Source organism: Grammomys surdaster, unplaced genomic scaffold (genome assembly GCF_004785775.1).
Source record: "Grammomys surdaster isolate TR1022 unplaced genomic scaffold, NIH_TR_1.0 126178, whole genome shotgun sequence".
Lineage (NCBI taxonomy): Eukaryota > Metazoa > Chordata > Mammalia > Rodentia > Muridae > Grammomys > Grammomys surdaster.
In genome coordinates this window covers 7,309,444-7,327,474 of record NW_021620984.1, presented here as the reverse complement: position 1 = coordinate 7,327,474, position 18,031 = coordinate 7,309,444, and the positions used below count along the sequence as shown (strand labels likewise).

The 18,031-nt window shown below is 42.1% G+C and overlaps 1 protein-coding gene across 1 annotated transcript in view; it reads right to left on the bottom strand.

Moving 5' to 3' along the window:
- Stox2 (storkhead box 2) overlaps window positions 1-18,031 on the bottom strand; it is a 104,977-nt gene that overhangs the window by 14,327 nt on the left and 72,619 nt on the right. Inside the window, exon 2 of the mRNA XM_028757696.1 lies at window positions 4,080-4,232. Within this exon, the coding sequence (XP_028613529.1) occupies window positions 4,080-4,232 (153 nt within the window). The remainder of the gene's footprint in view (window positions 1-4,079; window positions 4,233-18,031) is intronic.

Sequence of the window (18,031 nt, the reverse complement as noted above, 5' to 3'; positions counted from 1 at the left end):
CTGAAGGAATGGCCAACCCTGACTGGCCCAACTCGAGATCCATCCCATGGGCAAGAACCAATCCCTGACACTATTAATGATACCGTTATGCTTGAAGACAGGAGCTTAGCGTAGCTGTCCTCTGAGAGGCTCCACCCAGAAGCCAGTGGAAACAGATACAGAGATCCATAGCCAAACATTAGAGAGAGCTCAGGAGTGTTGCAGAAGGAAGAGTTGGAGGAAGGACTGAGGAACCTAGAATGGATAGGGACTCCACAGGAAAACCAACAGAGTCGACTAACCTAGACTTTTGGGAGCTCCCAGAGACTGAATCATCAACCAAAGAACATACATGGGATGGACTTAGCCATGCCCCCCCCACATATGTAGCAGATGTGCAGCTTGGTCTTCATGCTGGTACCCCAACAACTGGAGCAGGAGCCTATCCTGTCTCTGCTGCCCGCCTTGTATATTCCGAGTCCTAGCTGGGCTGCCTTGTCTGGCCTCTGTGGGAGAGGATACGCCTAGGCCTGCAGCGATTTGAGGTGCCAGGGTGGGTTGGTACTCAGGGGGGCCTCCTCCTTCTCGGAGGTGAAGGGGAGGAGATGATGGGGAAGGGGCCATATAAAGTGGGTTCCGGGAGGAGAGCAGGACTTTGAAGAAAAAAAAGAAAAAACAAAAACATATACTATCATTTGTTTCAGAGTACTGTTTTACTAGGAAACTTTACTCTTTGAAATACCGATTCCAAAGTACTGAAAGATCACATTCTAAACTATCTTTCTATTTATTTATAAAACACGCACCAAATATAAGAATTTAAATATTTTAATAATACTTTGTTAGACTTCAACCCCCCGCTTTTTTTCAAATAGCAAACTGTCTTACCTTTAAAACAAAGAAGGTATTAAAAACCCTCCAGACTTCTACTGTCCCTGAAAATAGATTTTTTTTCCCAAGGAGAGCTTAAACAATGTTAAGTTCTCAATGATGTTTTGTCCTGACATAGCTAACGAAAAGCAACGAACAAAAGAAGGAGAAGAAAGGAAAGAGGGCAGGCAAGGCAAGAAAGTGTCATTTTTTATGAAATACTAGTTAAATGTTTAGAGCTATTAAGTCAAGTACAATGGTGTACATCTGTAGAGGCAGATGATTAAAAAGCATTCAAGGCCAGTGTGGCCTACACAGTGAGTCTGTGTCTCAACAAGCAAAAACTTAAAACTAAAGAAAAAAAAGAGCTATTACTAAAGAAAAATTGAAATAATTATGACTGTGTCCTGGACCTGGGTTTGTCAATGTTTTTCCATGAAGAGCCAATTAGTAAATCTTGTAGGCTTTGTGAGCCATGTGACTTCTGTTGGGAACTCCTCTGCTCGACTACTATGTCCAAGGAGCCAAAGATAATACAGAGACATCTGTGTTCCGATAAAACTTTATTCACAAAGACAGGGGGTGCAGTCCTTCTAGGCCTGCAGGCCGTGCTTTGTAAAATCTACATGGTGTCCTTGCAAATGTCTACCTGGCCAATAGTCACCAGTGTGTGCAGACAGAAAGGTTTGGTTGGTGCCTCTTTACCATAGAAGCTGGCAATGCAGGTACCACTTTAAGCATCATCGATTCCTTTTTTTTAGGATGCATTGAAACTTTGTGGTAGTATTTGTTGCTCAGCATGGATGAATATTTGGCTCTCGAATACCAACTCTTTGTTTTTGTCTGTTTCTTAGTCATGGGTGGCACGGAACTGCTTCTGAGAAAGACGCGTGGCTTCCTGTGAAGCTGTATAACTAACAACATGGAGACTTTAAAAGCAGCTGGACTGTTTGATGTCTGAAGCAGTAGCATAGGCATACTACAAGAAGAAGGATTTTATTTCATTCCCAGGAGGACAGCTTTGGCTGAGACTGTCACCCGGCCTCTTCCCTGGGGATCTATAGATCTGTATATCTCACCATCAGTGGAAAGGGCTGTCTGGCCGCTAGAAAAGAAAGGATGTTTGGGGATAATGAAATGCTGTAACATTTAAGATTACTCATAGCTGAATGGATAGGTTGATATTAGTGTTTGAATAGCATATACAATATAAAAACACTGACGTTTAAAAAGTGAGAAGGGCACACACCTTTAATCCCAACACTTGGGAGGCAGAGGCAGAGGCGGAGGCGGAGGCGGAGGCGGAGGCGGAGGCGGAGGCAGGAGGATCTCAGAGTTTCAGGTCAGTCTGGTCTATAGAGGGATTTCCAGGACAGCCAGGGTTACACAGAGAAATCTTGTCTTGAAAAACTAAAAACAAAACAAACAAACAAACACAAACCCAATAACAAAACAGGGAATGTAAGGGGGGAAAAGGAGAGGGGAAGTTAATGAGAAGGAAATGCAAAGTTTCTTTGAGGCAAAAGGTCAAGTATGGAGACCAACGATGAAGAGTTACATTATTAATCTTCATACAGTTGGCTCTTCTACCCTTTCTCTCTCTCTCTCTCTCTCTCTCTCTCTCTCTCTGTGCTTTCTATATCTTGACTTCAGGCCAAGGCAAGATTGCTTTATCAATGCAATATTCTACTTTATTAATGCAATATTAGGGGATAAGATATGACCAAAAGGTCTTTTTCCAAAGACATGCAGTATAGGCAAGAATAGGGCCACCTTCTGAGTCCCAGCCGACTCCTGGGACACCCTCAGACCTAGGACCTAAATAAATGCTTATTGTTGCATATCTCTGGCTGTCTGTGGTTGCTTATCATCCAGTATTACTGTAGCCAAACCTGATTCAGCCAACAGGTTATATGTCCTAACGTCTCTTTGAAAAGCTGAATCAAGTGTACCATGCATTCATATTTAATGTGATTCCTATTTCGATCTAGAAAGAGGGATAGTAGTCTTCAGGCTGGCAAAACAGGAGCCCCATAAAGTGTACACTGTCCATCCATTTATACATGAGCACACATAGAAAATTGCTTGAGAGACTGCACATCACATGGGAATTTGAGATTCTCTTGTAACCTTGGACTTCAAATTGCTGGCTGGGGGCACTGCACTCCAGTGGAATAGTGAGGTACCTCACTTGAGATGGGGCATGGGTGTTTAGTATATATCACTCCAAACAATTTTTCCCACCGGAATCATCAGTGACCATTTGTACTGCAGAGGTGCTATTGTCTTTGTTTTGCAATATTTAAGGGAAAAAAGAATGGAGGCTGGGGAGATGGCTCGGTAGTTGAGAACACAGCTCATTCAGATAACCCAGGTTCAATTCCCAGACCCCATATGGCAGCACACAACTGTCTCTAACTCCTAGATCTGATACTCTCACACAGACATATATGCAGGCAAAGCACCAAGGCACATAAAATAAAAAGTAAATTAAATTGAAAGGAAAATAAGTATTTTTTTCCTTTTAAAATGAAGTCTCGATTCATGAAGTAATCTTTTTTAAAGACTTACTGGTTCATAGCATGAGCATGGGGAACATGTTCATTTTTGACATTATTCATTTCTATTGTCAAACTCTTAAGACTAAGTGTTCCATCTGTTTCTGAGAACCCGGGGTTTATACATTTAAGGAAGACTCAGCTGCAAAATGGTGAGTGGAATCTTGGTCATTTTCACCAAAAATTTTCTTACAAAACTGACTTATTTTTTTCACCCTAAGAATCAAGTTAAATAAAGTATTATATTAAATTATAAAAATAAATTAAAATAAAATAATAGGTACTATACCTGTGGTACTATAAAAGACACTACAGCTAAAGGACTGGCATTATTTATTATTATTATTATTATTATTTTAAGTCATTGAAGAAAGGTGTCTAGTCAATTTGAGTGAAGTATTTTTCTCCTAGTGTTCCTTTAAAGCCCTGGAACTCACATCCACAGCCCCTACCCATGGCCTGTATCCAACAGCCCACACCCACAGCCTGCATGCAACAGCCTGCATCCAACAGCCACACCCACAGCCTGCATGCAACAGCCTGCATCCAACAGCCACACCCACAGCCTGCATGCAACAGCCCACATCCACAGCCTGCATCCACAGCCTGCATCCAACAGCCCACATCCACAGCCCGCATCCCTTTGGAAAGAGCTCGGTTCTTTCTCGTTACCTGGGAAACACGTGGTCAGGTGTTCCATCAGCGCCTCCTGGGTGACAGGCTTTCTCGCAGAGTTCATTGCCGAGATGGCCAAGCAAAGGATCTCCCCGAGTGGAATAAACTGTGACTGACTGATGGGGGACATACTGATTGGTGACACATCACCTGCAGGAAGACAAATTTGCAAGTGAGCGGGTTCATTAGAACACCCCACCATTTGTCACACACAGGCCTTCGCACGGGCACGCCCTCCCATGCCTCTCTTCTATTCCTCACACTATGAAGTCAATCAGCTTTGAACACCGAAACGTGCTGGGATCACAGCGGACTCCACTCTGGTGGAAAGACTTCCACGCACAGTGGATGTTCAAATAATCTCGGCAAGCAAAACTCCCCTTAAAAGCATGAGAGCTCGTTGTAATAGTTAGAGTGCTAACGTCTTGTAACAAACGAGGCTCTGGAAAATAATTTTTTATTTTATTTTATTAGCATATGAATGATTTATGAAACGGCAACTGTTCACATTCCTAGAAATGCATTTGTCGTGAGTAACGGTGACCCGTTCATTCAAATGCCGAGGGTCTTCATGTGTCTGACATCTGCCAGAGGAATCAGGAGCTCACAAAGAAAGAGAAGTACCCCTTCTCTGCCTTGGGACAGTTCTATTTGAGTGAAGGAGACAGCCACAGAGATCAAGGTCAGGGTGTTGTGGGACAGACAACACACAGCAGGAACAGCCAGCTCAGAAGAGAAGACAGGTCAGCAGCATATACCGCTGACAGAGATTCAGAAGTAGGACACTCTGGGGCCTAGTGTCAAGGGGCATGAGGGTGGTTGGTACCTGGGAGGTGAGGATGCATTAGGGGGTGTTATAAGCAAGTGTTGGGGAGCTTCAGAGAAGGAAGACAGCTCTGCAGGGACAACCATGGGACCACACATGAGTGTTCAAGGCTTTCATCCTGTGAGGAACAATGGTCAGTGGAGGAAACTTAAAGACTAACAAAGCAGATGTGAATTGAAGAAGGCTATGACGGCCCTGCAGATGATCTCCTGGAAGAAGGCAGGGCAGTTTACAGTGGAATAAGACCATGACCTTTTTACCTATTTGCCTGCTAGGTGGGATGGTGGAGACAGGGGAGGCTGAAGAGATAGCACTGAAGGGTGAGAGATGCTGAGTCCTTGAGTATCAGCCAGTAACAAACTTGGCTCTCTGGCTCTAAACTCTTTACAGTTTGCAGATGGTCCAGCTGGGTCCCAAGGATTCCTAGAATTTCCTAGACATTTCTAGGATGGGGATTGTTTGGTTTTGGACCTCAGGACAGGGGACTGAGGTACATATTTTACATACCAAAGCAGACCTGGCCTCCAGGTTTTCCCAGCATGCCTCAGTCTCTACCTGGCATACCCTGTCCCCAACCCTGAACTTTCCTGCCCAGGGACTAGGCTGCCCTTCCTACAGAGGCTCCCCTCTCCTGCTCCCCCTCCCCTTTTCCCTAGAGAAACTTCCCAATAAACCTGCCTTTAATATAATCTAATCTGGCTTGAACTGGCTCATCCCATCAGCGGCAAAGAAATAATCTATCAGGATGGCCTCAGAAGAGGAAGAGACCGGGAGAGCAAAGGGGCTGCTCCTGATAGCTGACTGCCACCTGTATGATACTTAACTCTGTAAGATTTCACTACGAGAGAAGTTCTACAAAACAGATGAAAACAACCAGTAGAATAGACTTCCTGTGGCCTCCTAACTTCAGTTACTGACCATATTTACGTAAAAATCTCCTTTTTCTTTTAAGATTTATTTAAAGATTTTAAGATCTTAATTTTTTTTCTTTTAAGATTTGTGTGTGTGTGTGTGTGTGTGTGTGTAGCACCCAATGAGGCCCCTGGAACTGGAGTTACAGGCCATTGTCAGCCACCCAATGAAATGAGCCGATTCAAGCTGGATTAGATTATATTAAAGGCAGGTTATTAGGAAGTTTCTCCAGGCCGAGTTCACTGGCCCCAAGGATTGAGGCCAGGGGAGTCACCATGGGGAGAGAGGGATTGGGGGAAGAGGAAGAGAAAGAGAGAAAAGGCACATGCACAGAAAGGAGGAGAGGGAAAGGGTGCTGGGAACTGAATCGAGATCCACCGGAAGACTGTTACTTGGTGGTAACTGCTCCGCTATCTCTGCAGCCCCTCCCTTTCTTTTTATGGTTGCTTCTTCAGCATGCTTTCTCACGTAATAAGCTAACACAGCTGGCCCAAGCCAAGGCTCAGATCAGCCTGTAACATTAAGCGATATCCTCTCCAGAAGATGTCTCAGTGCTCTAAGGTAGAGCAGCCTCCTTGCTGTCAGAACATGTAACGCTGAGCTGAGCTCTAACTTCTAGGTTGCAGAAGAATACAGAGGACTCTAAGGGATGAACTTGACCCCATCTTTGAAATGATGTAATGAATGAAGTTAGGGCAATGGAGATCCCCGAGTGCTGGGCTAAATCCAGCAACTGTATTGGTCAGAGCAGCAGAAACACAGTGTCCGACACTTGGGGCTTGTGTCCCTCCCCAAGCCAGGTCCAGTTCAGTCTCCCCTACCCAGTGCATCACTAGAGGGCTCCATCAGCTCTGCTCCAGCTTCAGATGGGTACGAGAGGAGCAGGTGATAGTACTTACGAACCAAATCTACCTTCTGGAAAGGCCCAAGGAGATTGTTTTTTAAGAATCAAAAAAACTAGGAAGGGATTTAACATGGAGCCCACAGACTCCGAACTCTCCTAAAGCAGACCCCTCTGACAAGCTTTCATAATGTCTAGTGGAGGACAAGCAGAAACACTAAATGTAATTGCTAGAAAGTACAGGTTGGAATACTCTGTGATTTTTTTGCATAGGTTACAAAAGGCTTCTCTACACAGATGCCAATTAGCAAAAGCAACTAGTTTCTGCTTGTCCTTCTGCTTCATAGTTCGTTTCTATACAACCCTAGTAGCTTCTTTTCATTCTCTCAGCCCCACCATGAGAGGCAGAAGCTGTGAGCACGCTTCAAGTACTTTTGGAAAAAGAAAAGACAACGCTCATTTCACTATCACAATGAACATGTACAGTAACTTTTAAAGTGGGATACAGAAGAAAATGAAATAGGATGTTCTAAGTATCCGGCTCCTGGCCATCTCATCGTTATCCCGCATTAAGAGCATAACATCCATTGCCAGGTCAGTCCACACGGCCTGTACCAGCGCTTCCTTGCACACGATCCGTATCAATACTTCCTTGCATTGGTCCCTGAACACCGGATGTAGAGACATGTCTCCCACATGCCCACTTCTACTGAAAACTCCATCCATCATCTCTCCCCCAGACTGTTAGAATGGCTTCATGTTTCTCAGTCTTTCTTCCTCGGTTTTTAATAGCCCCTTTCTACAGAGCAGCCAAGGTCCTCTCGTAAGAAGTCATAAATCATGCCATTTCCCTTCATGAAACCCCACAGCACTGCCTTTGACACTTGCAGAGAAATCCGATTCCTTATGAGTTCTACAGGACCTGCAGAGTTCCATCTACCCACCTCTGTGGGATCAACTCCCTACCCCTTCACCCCTTCACTCACCACACCTCCTTTATCATGACAGGCTCAGGACCTCTTATTCCTGCAGCCTGCTAGGTTTCTCTTTCTCTCTTTCTTTCTCTCTCTCTCTCTCTCTCTCTTTCTCTCTCTCTCTCTCTCTCTCTCTCTGTCTCCCCTTCCCTCCCCTCCCCTCCCCTCTCTCTCTCCCCACTCTCCCTCTCCCCGTCCCCCTCCCCCTCCCTCCCTCTCTCTGTGTCAGTATCTGTATAAGTGTGTGCCTGTCTGTCTGTGTGTGTGTCTCTGTGTGTCTCTGTATCTGTGTGATTGTATGCCTGTCTGTGTGTGACTGTATGTGTGTGTGCCTGTCTGTGTGTGTATGTGTGTATGTCTTGTGTGTATGTCTGTATGTGTGTCTGTGTATGTGTGTGTCTTTGTGATTGTGTGTGTCTGTCTGTCTATGTGTCTCTATGTGTGTGTTTGTGTGTGTCTGTATGTGTCTGGGTGTGTGTCTGACTGTATGTGTGTCTACGTATGTTTGTGTATGTGTGTCTGCATATGTCTGTGTATGTCTGTGCGTTTGTCTGTGTGTGTGTTTCTGTGTGTCTGCATGTCCCTGTGTGTCTGTATCTGTGTCTGCAAATGACTGTGTGTGTGTTTCTGTATCTGCATATGTCTGTGTGTCTGTGGATGTTTCTGCATATGTCTGTGTGTGTCTCTCTGCCTGTTTCTCTGTGTGTGTCTGTGGTGTGTATGTCTGTGTGTGTCTGCGTATGTCTGTCTCTATGTATGTGTTTATGTGTCTGTGTGTGCGTGCTCTTGGCCACAGGTGGTTGTGGGTTGAACCCTTCCAGGACTTGGCCCTTGTCATCACGTACATCACAAGTAAAACACCATAGCCTCGGGGAGCCCCACTCAGACCACCCAAGGCAGTGCTGTCTTTGCTCTCTGAATGTGTGTGTGCCCATTATACCATCTGCCTCATCCACTAAATATAAGCTCCACAAGGAAAGAAGCCTGAACACCCCATTCCCAGTACCTATACTAGGTACTGTTCACACTAGATACCCATTACATGTTTAGTAGACAAGTACTTTCTTAAACAATGTAATATAAGGAGTACTTTTAGAAAAACCAATTTTAATTCAGATTTTATTAAGCAATTACAGAACAGAGAACACATACACTAAACCATTGTTTGTTTGTTTTTAAGACTCTCCCTCATTAATTTCATGACAGATGGCCCCCAAACACAGTATTTATCATAGAAAAAAATCATATATTAGGTGAAGTTTAGGATACGAGTGTGAGATCTGTTAAGGAGATCATGTTAGAGATCTCAACACAGCAAAGCACCTTCGAAGTTATCAAGATTTCCTGGGGATCTTATTTATAGCAACATGACTGACAAGCCAAGTAGTCACTCTTAAAATATGCCACAGGAAAATTCCTCCAAATGCTGGAGAGACAGCAGTTAAGAGTGCTTGTGACCCTTGCAGAGGATCCAGATATAATTCCAAGCACCCGTATGGTGGCTCAAAACATCTTTAACTCAAGTTCCAAGGGGTCTGACCCCCTCTTCTGTTCTCTGTGAGCACCAGACATGTGTGTAGTGTACATTGATGTGTGCGGCCAAAACATACATACACATAAAATAAAAATGAATCATATTTTAAAGAAAAAAAAAGGAAAATTCTTTCAATAACTACTCCACACTTTTTCAAGGACAAGAAACCACAAATACTGTTAAAATGTATGACTCAAAGATAACAGCATTTTGCAAAAACTCTGAATTGTAGCTTACTTGTCTGTATTTTTATTTTTTACTTTATTTGTGGATGTATACACATGTATGTATATATGCTACCTGTGTGGCTACCCTCAGAGGCCAGAAAAGAGTGTGAGAGTCTAGGGAGCTGAAGTTAAAGGCAGTTGCGAGCCACCTGATGTAGGTGCTAAAAATGGAACATGGGTCCTCTGGAACCACTGGACCATCTCTCCAGAGCAATACTTGCTTATAATTCATAGGATGAATTTTTCTACTGTCAGAAAGTGTTTGAACGTATTTAGGGAAAGTCAACCATGAGCTCATAGGTACTTTGTGGGTTAAAGAATTCCTTTTGAGAAGCTACCATTCTACCCTACCATACCAGAAAAGCAAAACAAAACAAATATGACTAACCAGGCTTTATTGTAGCTTTATTTTCTTATAAAAAAATCTACTTAAATATTTAAATAGTCCTTGGGGGTACAAATGCCCTAACTAGGATAATTCATATAATATCAAAATCAGAGTAAGTATTCAATGTATTCCTCCTAAGTGAACTGATAATGTGCAAAAACCGGAAAATGTTCCAGTCATTAGGGAAGAAGAGCATTTAACATTTAAAATGAGTCAGTCAAATTGTGGACACTGTTTTCTAATAAATTACTCTGTGAGTTGGTTAGCATGAGACAGGTAAGTTAGTGGGATCAACAAAGAGAGCCAAATATGGTCCCCCTCCCATTAGAGGCAAGAGAAAACCTGCAGAACATGAAGGGGCATGCTGACCAAGCATGGCGAGCTGGCAGCTCTGGGGATCGGCTGAAACAGCCTGGGGTGAAATGGAAAAGAAAAGCTGAGACCTGATCCTGGTAGACCAGAAGGCTTAGAACTTGGTCTCACTAATCAAGGCATTGCCTGTATTTCATGGGGTCATATTGTGTGACATGCATGTGTGAGAAAATCATCTCGGGTAACTGCAGAATAGTGATGCTGACTACTGCCACCCCCCACATCAACAAGAAAGGCCTGACACAACAAGACACGCTAGCTACACACTGGCTGTATCTTCCGGTCTACCCATTCTACATTCCTCCCTTCCTTCTTGGAGAATGTCACTAACTAGCACATACACTTTTACTCTCTGTTTTATCTTCCAACTTCTGGTCAGTTACTTTAGTTGGAATTATTCCTTCCCCCACCCCCATCTCTCCCAAGTAACCATCTATTCAAGAACTGTGGAGTACCTATCAAATACCTTTAGGCATTCAAGCTCCAAAAGTGTTCCTTTCTGGGTTCTCATTCAGGGGGAGGGGTACACACTTAAAATAATACATAACTCACTACAATAAACCCCTATCTTTTATGAATGACATTGTCTCTTTTCAGTCATTAAGTTCAGGTTTGCCTCACCCATGACCCTTGCATATGAAAAAGAGTATACAACTCTTGTGATATTTATGATCAATTACATTCACACACACACACACACACACTGGGAGAATAGAAAAGGCTTTCTAAAGAATACCTATGTCAAAAGCATATACACCTATTTCAGTAAGCCATTAAAAACCCTTCTCCATACAACTGTGTAAGACAAGAAAAGTTGTAATTTTTCAAAGAGCATTTGTAATAAATGGTAATCTTTAAAAAAACTATATATATATACATATATATATATATATATATATATATATATATATATATATATACCAGCATCCATGTTTACCAGCATCCATGTTTGTGTGTACTTGGTTTGCCACCATGAATAACGTGTGTGTGCACACACACACAGACATGCACACGCACACGCACACATACACAGAAACTTTATTCAGTATCAATTATTCTGTTTCTCCGTGTGCTACCTTTCAGTGTAAATGTTCATTTAATCTCTACTGTGTTTCGAAGAGCTTCTTCTATCCTTCATGGAACTCATATCTTAGATCCTAAATTCATATACCATATTCCAATTAGAGTGTCCCAATTCTAAACCATTAGTTGGGAAACTGAGTTGTTTAGAATTGGACACTCCTATTCTCTGACAGCATTGGGAGATACACAGCTAAGAATTCACTTGCCTTTTTCTTTTCAAATATCATGTGCCTTCATATTTACCTCATATATATTGGGAGGGCATCTATGCCACAGTGTACATACATATGGGGACCACAGGACAAACTCCAGGAGCCTGTTTTCTCTTTCAACAATGTGCTTCCTTGGATTGAACTCAGACCATCAGCACTGGTGGCAAGGGCTTATACCAACTGAGCCATTTCCTGGCCCAGAATCCAGACTCTTAAGACAGATATGGTTAACTACCTAGGAGTCTGTTTCCTTGTAAAATAAGGGTTAGGTGGAATTATAACAGTGATTTCTTCATGCTCCAAAAGTCTATAATTCTCGATTAATTCAGCAGGATTTTGGCAAAAAAATTCAAATCACAACACAATTCCCATGCCCAGCTGTATTTCAAGGTGTTGTAAAAATTACTTCCATGCTTATCTGACTTGGGAGAGGCTTTCATTTTTAAAGAAATGGTTGAATGGGTTGGCTATCATATTTTCCCTTTGCATAATAAAACCTTCACAGTTCATTCTAACTCGGGCCTGACTGAGGTTTGCTCCTCAGGACTAATGTGCTTTTCCCTCTCCTCCAGTCTGCCAAAATTAACACTAGAGTTAAAATTATGGGTACCAGTAAAATTACCACATGCAGCAGATATGGCAGCTCCTCATAAAACATCTGAAATGTGCTTCTGAGATGTTCAGAGCCCACAGGGATGAGACAGCTCGATTCCCTTCAGTAAAAATGTACTACCTTTGCCAAGTTTTATCCCAGATGCCCCTGGGTGTGGGAGGAATCATCCACTCTCTGAGGTTACAGTTAAGTGAACAACTTCTCAGATACAGCAGCATCAGACAAATCTTGTGTTTTAAAATTTAATTCAATTTATTAACCTCAATTTTATGTATAAATGCTGCTTGGTTCTTTTAACAGAAGGTCTACTACAATATTGTCTCAAAAGTTCTTCTGGAAAAACACATACCCCCTTCCTATGTACGTTCTCAAAGGCTTCTGAGCCTTCTGAGGGGATGGAGCATATGGCTTCCATTAGCTCACAGGCTGCTGAGAAAGTTTCTTTGAAACCAGATTACTATACTTGACTTTTCAACTGTTTGTACTGAAATCTGAAAGAAAACGGGCATTGAAAACAGCACTTTTTACCAGTTTTCGCCTAAGTTTGTTTTAAAACGCCACCGACTTCAAAACTGTGAGGCTGTGCCCTCATTGCAGTAGGCAATGAAGGAAACTTGACATTTAACAACAGGAAAAGGCTTAGAGTTTTTAGAACTTCTGTGACAGCCTCTCTAGGGGTTTCTAATGCTTAATTTCAACCCTAATAGTTCTCTGACACAAAATCCAATTCTAAGGTTATTATTTGAGGAAACTGTTTGAACTCAAAAGGTAATGTAAAGAGGAGATGCCTATTGCTAATGCTAGAGTTAATCTTGCCACTATTGCTTCCTCAGACACTTCTCATGAGAGCTGAGGTAAATGCAATCATGGTGACTCAAGAGCACACATACCAAAAAGAGTTGATGTCCTCATGCTATTCAGAATGTTCAGCTCATGTCTGTACGATATAGAAAGGTGTATCTGACAGAAGACGAATGCAGGAGAAATCATTGCCTTCCTAGTTTCTGAGTTTCCATTGGTTACTTTGTATTCTTCCTACTAAGACTTGGCTATTGCTGGAAAACTGTCATAGAACACAGAGAGGTTTTAAAAAAAAAACATAGAGAAAAGCAACTAGGGGACAGTAGTAGGTGAAAGACCCCTCCATATAATGAGAAGCAATGGCTGGCACCCATCCTAATAATAACACTTTGGACCACTCAGCCATTTGCTGTGTGGATGTATAGCTGACGAACTAGAGTGAAGCCATGAGCTATCAGAAGCGCTACAGGCTTTACTACATCCCATCTTTGCTAAAACACCATGTTGGAAGCCAACCACAACCACTGAGTATGTGGGAGAAATCAGGGAGTAGAAACCATCAGACCACCACTTTCATACCAGGGGCTTGAGTATTTCATGAATGCAAGAGCCTGCACTCGAGAACAAGATCAGGCTTGGCTCTGCTTTCTACCACGATGTTGGTGACAAGAGCCACTGTCCTCTTCTCTACTCCCTGACCCAGAATTAAATTAAAGTCATTCACCAGCTGAGATAAAAATCATAATACTAATACTAATCTTGGCCAACAACAACTAATAGTCTCTTGGACATCATCTAGCTCTATAGGGTCATAGCTAACGAGTGTCCCACAGAAATGGAGTCTTCCTCAAGAGAGAGTATCTCAAGTAGAATCAGATCTAAATTCCTGGTGGAAGCCACCATCTATATACCATCCATTTCCACCATCCAGCCAAGCCCTGCCTGTTCGTAACGATACATCATATGTTCCAATTTCTACTGATGAAAATTTTTCAACGATAATTTAATAAAGTGGCCTGACATTTGCAGGGCTGTTCTCGGAGTTAAAATCCCCAGGGCTGTGTCTCAGTCTCTGTCTTCTGGCTTCATCAGCTGAGTTATCAGGACTATGCTGTGACTGATTTCTGTGAAATACAAGTATAGCTCAGCAACCAAGCCTAATTAAATACAGGTCAAATGCGGTCGGAGCGGCAGAACCCAGATTGTAACAACCTTTACTGAACAACCGCCACAGGAAACTCTTAAACTGTCACCCTACCAGACCTTCCAATAGTCAGGGAGGTTGTCTGAAAGAACTCTGTGAGACTAGCAAAGGACAGGAGAAAGTTGAGTGGCTTTGAACATACTCACAGAGAACACGCTGGCTCACTGTACAGTTAAGTCACTCTCCTCCCCTGAATGTGACATGTCAGGACAGTGACAAAACCCAGCAACTTCACTATAACACCACAAGGTGGAGACCCCAGCTCTGCACTTCCTTAGTGACATCACTGGGGGAAAACGGTTTAAATGTTTGTGTCTCAATTTCTTCTCTTTTTTTTTTTCTTCTTCATAGTGTCTATAGCAGTAATTCTCAATCTTCCTAACGCTGCAATCCTCATACTGTGATGACCCCCATTCATGAGCTCATTCTGTTACTCCTTCATAACTGCACTATTTCTACTGTTTTGAATTGTAAAGTAAATATCTGCTGTGCAGGATATATGACTCCCAAAGGGGTCAACACCCACAGGTTGAGAACCACTGGTCAATACTGATGTTGGCCTTTCCGTGACTGTGAGAATTAGGTGAGACCATGGATGTTGAACATACTTCCTCTAGGACCTAATACTTAATAAATAGCAGTTAGTATTTAAAATATATGGTCTCTAAGCCTGTCTAGATCTAATCCATTTCTTTTTCACCAGTACTTAAATTTATTCCAACAGAAAATTAATTTAGTTATAAAAAGAAATCAATTTATTTTAAAAACTTAATTTAGTTATAAAAAGAAGGCATTTAAAAAAAATCTTAGCCCATACTAAGGAGGGAGGTTGTGCTCCTTACATTACTGACATAGAGTGTCTTCCCGATTCTCAGCCAAGAGCGCCTTCCGGAGAGAATGGGATGCTTCCATTGAGATACAGGAGGACTTAACAATTTGGGGTTGGGAGACAATGGTGGCTTTAGAGTAAACAGAAGATGTGGATTTCACGGGGGCACTAGAAGATGAGAAAGGGTATATACAAAGAGTTATAAGAAGAGTAAAGAAAGCTGACTTGTTTCAGAACTGTGACTGGGCCAATTCTCAAGCACACTGCCCAAGAAACACCTCTTAGCACTAAAGATAGGTGTCATAGGAGTTAGGGTGATGGGCCCTGGGGTTCTCATTCCCACGGCGGGCATCTCTTCTCAGGAAAAATGTCCTGCGGGAGCGACACTAACATTGGGAATTTCATTCTCTCCTTACTTAAGGACAGCTTAAATATCCTTAAATATCCCAATAAAATCCAAGCAGGCTGCTATTAATGCCCGCATTTAAGAGCCACACGCTCACATTTGTTCTTAATGGTAAGCGAGTCCTTTGCCAGCAAACCAGGCTTGCATGGTTTTCTCAGCTATAACGGCAACTCAGTGTAAAACACAATCATAGTTTCCTGAGCCTCCCATAACTCCTGAGGTTTTACCTTAGCACTCACAAACCTTGTGAAGATTCATTTTAAAATTTAATCTTTAGAGCGTGATAAGATGTGCATAGTTTTTGAGTACATAGGAGGTATAACTCTATAATATGTAATGATCAAACCACAGTACTGCTAAGCCTCACGTCTATATTGTGCCACATGGATTCTTCTCTTCCAGTTATTTTAGATCTGTCATAAATGTTACAGACTACGTCTCCCAGTCTGTGCTGTAAACACCAGGAATGAGTCCCCCTAACAACTGTATTTTGGTATTTATTGTATGACTTCTCTCATATGTCCTCTCCCTCTCTCCTTCCCGGTCTCTCTTGAATTCAAGTCTATTCTCTTCCTAAGAGATTGATGTTTTCAGCTTCTACTAATTCATTAGAACATCTTTCATTTGTCCTTATGTGAGTGGCTTGTTTCATTTAACAGGATGTCTTCTGATTCTATCAAAATTAACGAGTGTATTATTTTGTGTACATGATAAGTTAATGCTTTTCAGTAACTTCCCTCCAACTCTCCACTGAGTACTCTCTGCATGTGAACAATTGAAAGAAGTCGTGTAATACAGAAAAATCATACATCTAGTTTTTGGCGAGCACACTTTAGACATAAAATGTGAAAAAATAATAATAAAATGTAGCAGTTAATGTTCAAAGCATCCTATGAAGAATTATAGTAAAAACAATAAACAGAAATACAAAACACATGGCTAGCCGATTCCACAACAGGAACCCAGCTAGGGCAGTTGGCTCTGATACCTGGGAGACAGAGGTAGAAAGGCTGAAAGTTAACAGGCAGCCTTGGTTACATAGCAAGTTCAAGGCCAGCCTTAGATACATAGGATGCTGTTTCAAAACAAAAGACAAAACAAAACCATAAACCCTCTAAATAAAATTCCAGCCGCTGAGGAAATGCTAACAATTGACAAATGTGGGCCTTGTGAACTTAAGAAGCTTCACCGTGGCAAAGAAAACGCTTTTGCTAGATATCCACGTGACATAGGGTGACTATCTTCAATATACAAACCCCACAAAAAACGGACACAACAAGAAATTAAACAAACTAACTGATACATGGAATGGTAAAACCAACAGTTCTCAAAAAAAAAAAACCAGCCAGTAAATGGGTCCCTTCAGTCACCAGAGAAATACAAATTAAAAGTACATTGAGATTCCATTTTATCCCAATCCAGAGTGACGATCATTTTAAAAACGTTGGCAAGGCTGTGGACAAAAGTAACTCTTCTATACCACTGCTGGGAATGTAAACTAGTCTAACTTCTACAGATTAAAAAAAAAAAAAAGAGTTCCTCCAAAAAACCTAAAACTACTGTGTAATTCAAATGTAGCTTCGTATTTATCCACCGGACTCAAGTCCTACCACAGAGACACTTGCACGGTGCACGGTGCTCACCAAAGCACCATCCACTGTAGCTAATTCACGGAACTAAACTAGGTGTGCAACAAAGGAGGAATGGAAACAGAACACACACACACACACACACACACACACACACACACACACTGGGACAGAGAGAGTGAAGTTACATTGTTTGCAGGAAAATGGAGACAATCATATCCCCTTGGAGACAATCATACGCAGACAATTAAACCAACCTCAGAGAAACAACATATTTTTTTCTCTTACATGGTGGTGAGCTTTCATATAGACACACGAAATCATATATGTACATATGACACGAAACTAGAAGAAAAACCATATAAGGAATAATGGAAGGGAGAAAGGTGGGGCAGAGGAAGGTAAGGACACGTAGGGAACGTGTAGACACAGCACACTATTTACTTTTGTATGAAGGTGTCCTGCGTGATATAGGGCCTGTATAATGACTGTATGCAATAGAAACCAAATGGAAGGAAGATCAGGTGGATGAACACACTTCCTGCTGTAGTAGCTCCCTCCACTGGGAGAGTTTATGTGGAAGAGGGATTTTTAAATGGGGTCTCCAAGAACGAGCAGCAGCGGGAGGGTGTAGGGTTACAGTGGAATCACGGCCACAACAGATTAGGCGTGTGCTTTTCCTGACCAAGCATCCTTTGAAACCGACTTGGTACCCTCAAATGTAAAGCTGCAAAGTCCTATGGACAAAAAACATCCTTGGTAATGAAAAAGGGCGACATGCTTTCTGTCCCACAGCAGAAGGGGCAACTGTGAGTGTGGCTGAAACCACAAAGGAAGAAGAGGTCCTTGGGGGCCCTGCCAAGGTGGATTCGGAATTATTTTGAAATGTCCCAATTACACAAACTACTCGAAGGACCCAAAACTATGAGGCATACTATTACTAAACAACAATAGTGACAGTACATTGGGAGAGGTGGTAAAATCATGTGTTCAGATATGCAGTTTTCATGTTGAATGCAACCTTGGCAAGTATTTTGACCATTTTAGTATCATTAAAAAAGATTTTATGTTATAGATGTTATGTTATGTTATGTTATGTTATGTTATGTTATGTTATGTTATGTTATGTTATGTTATG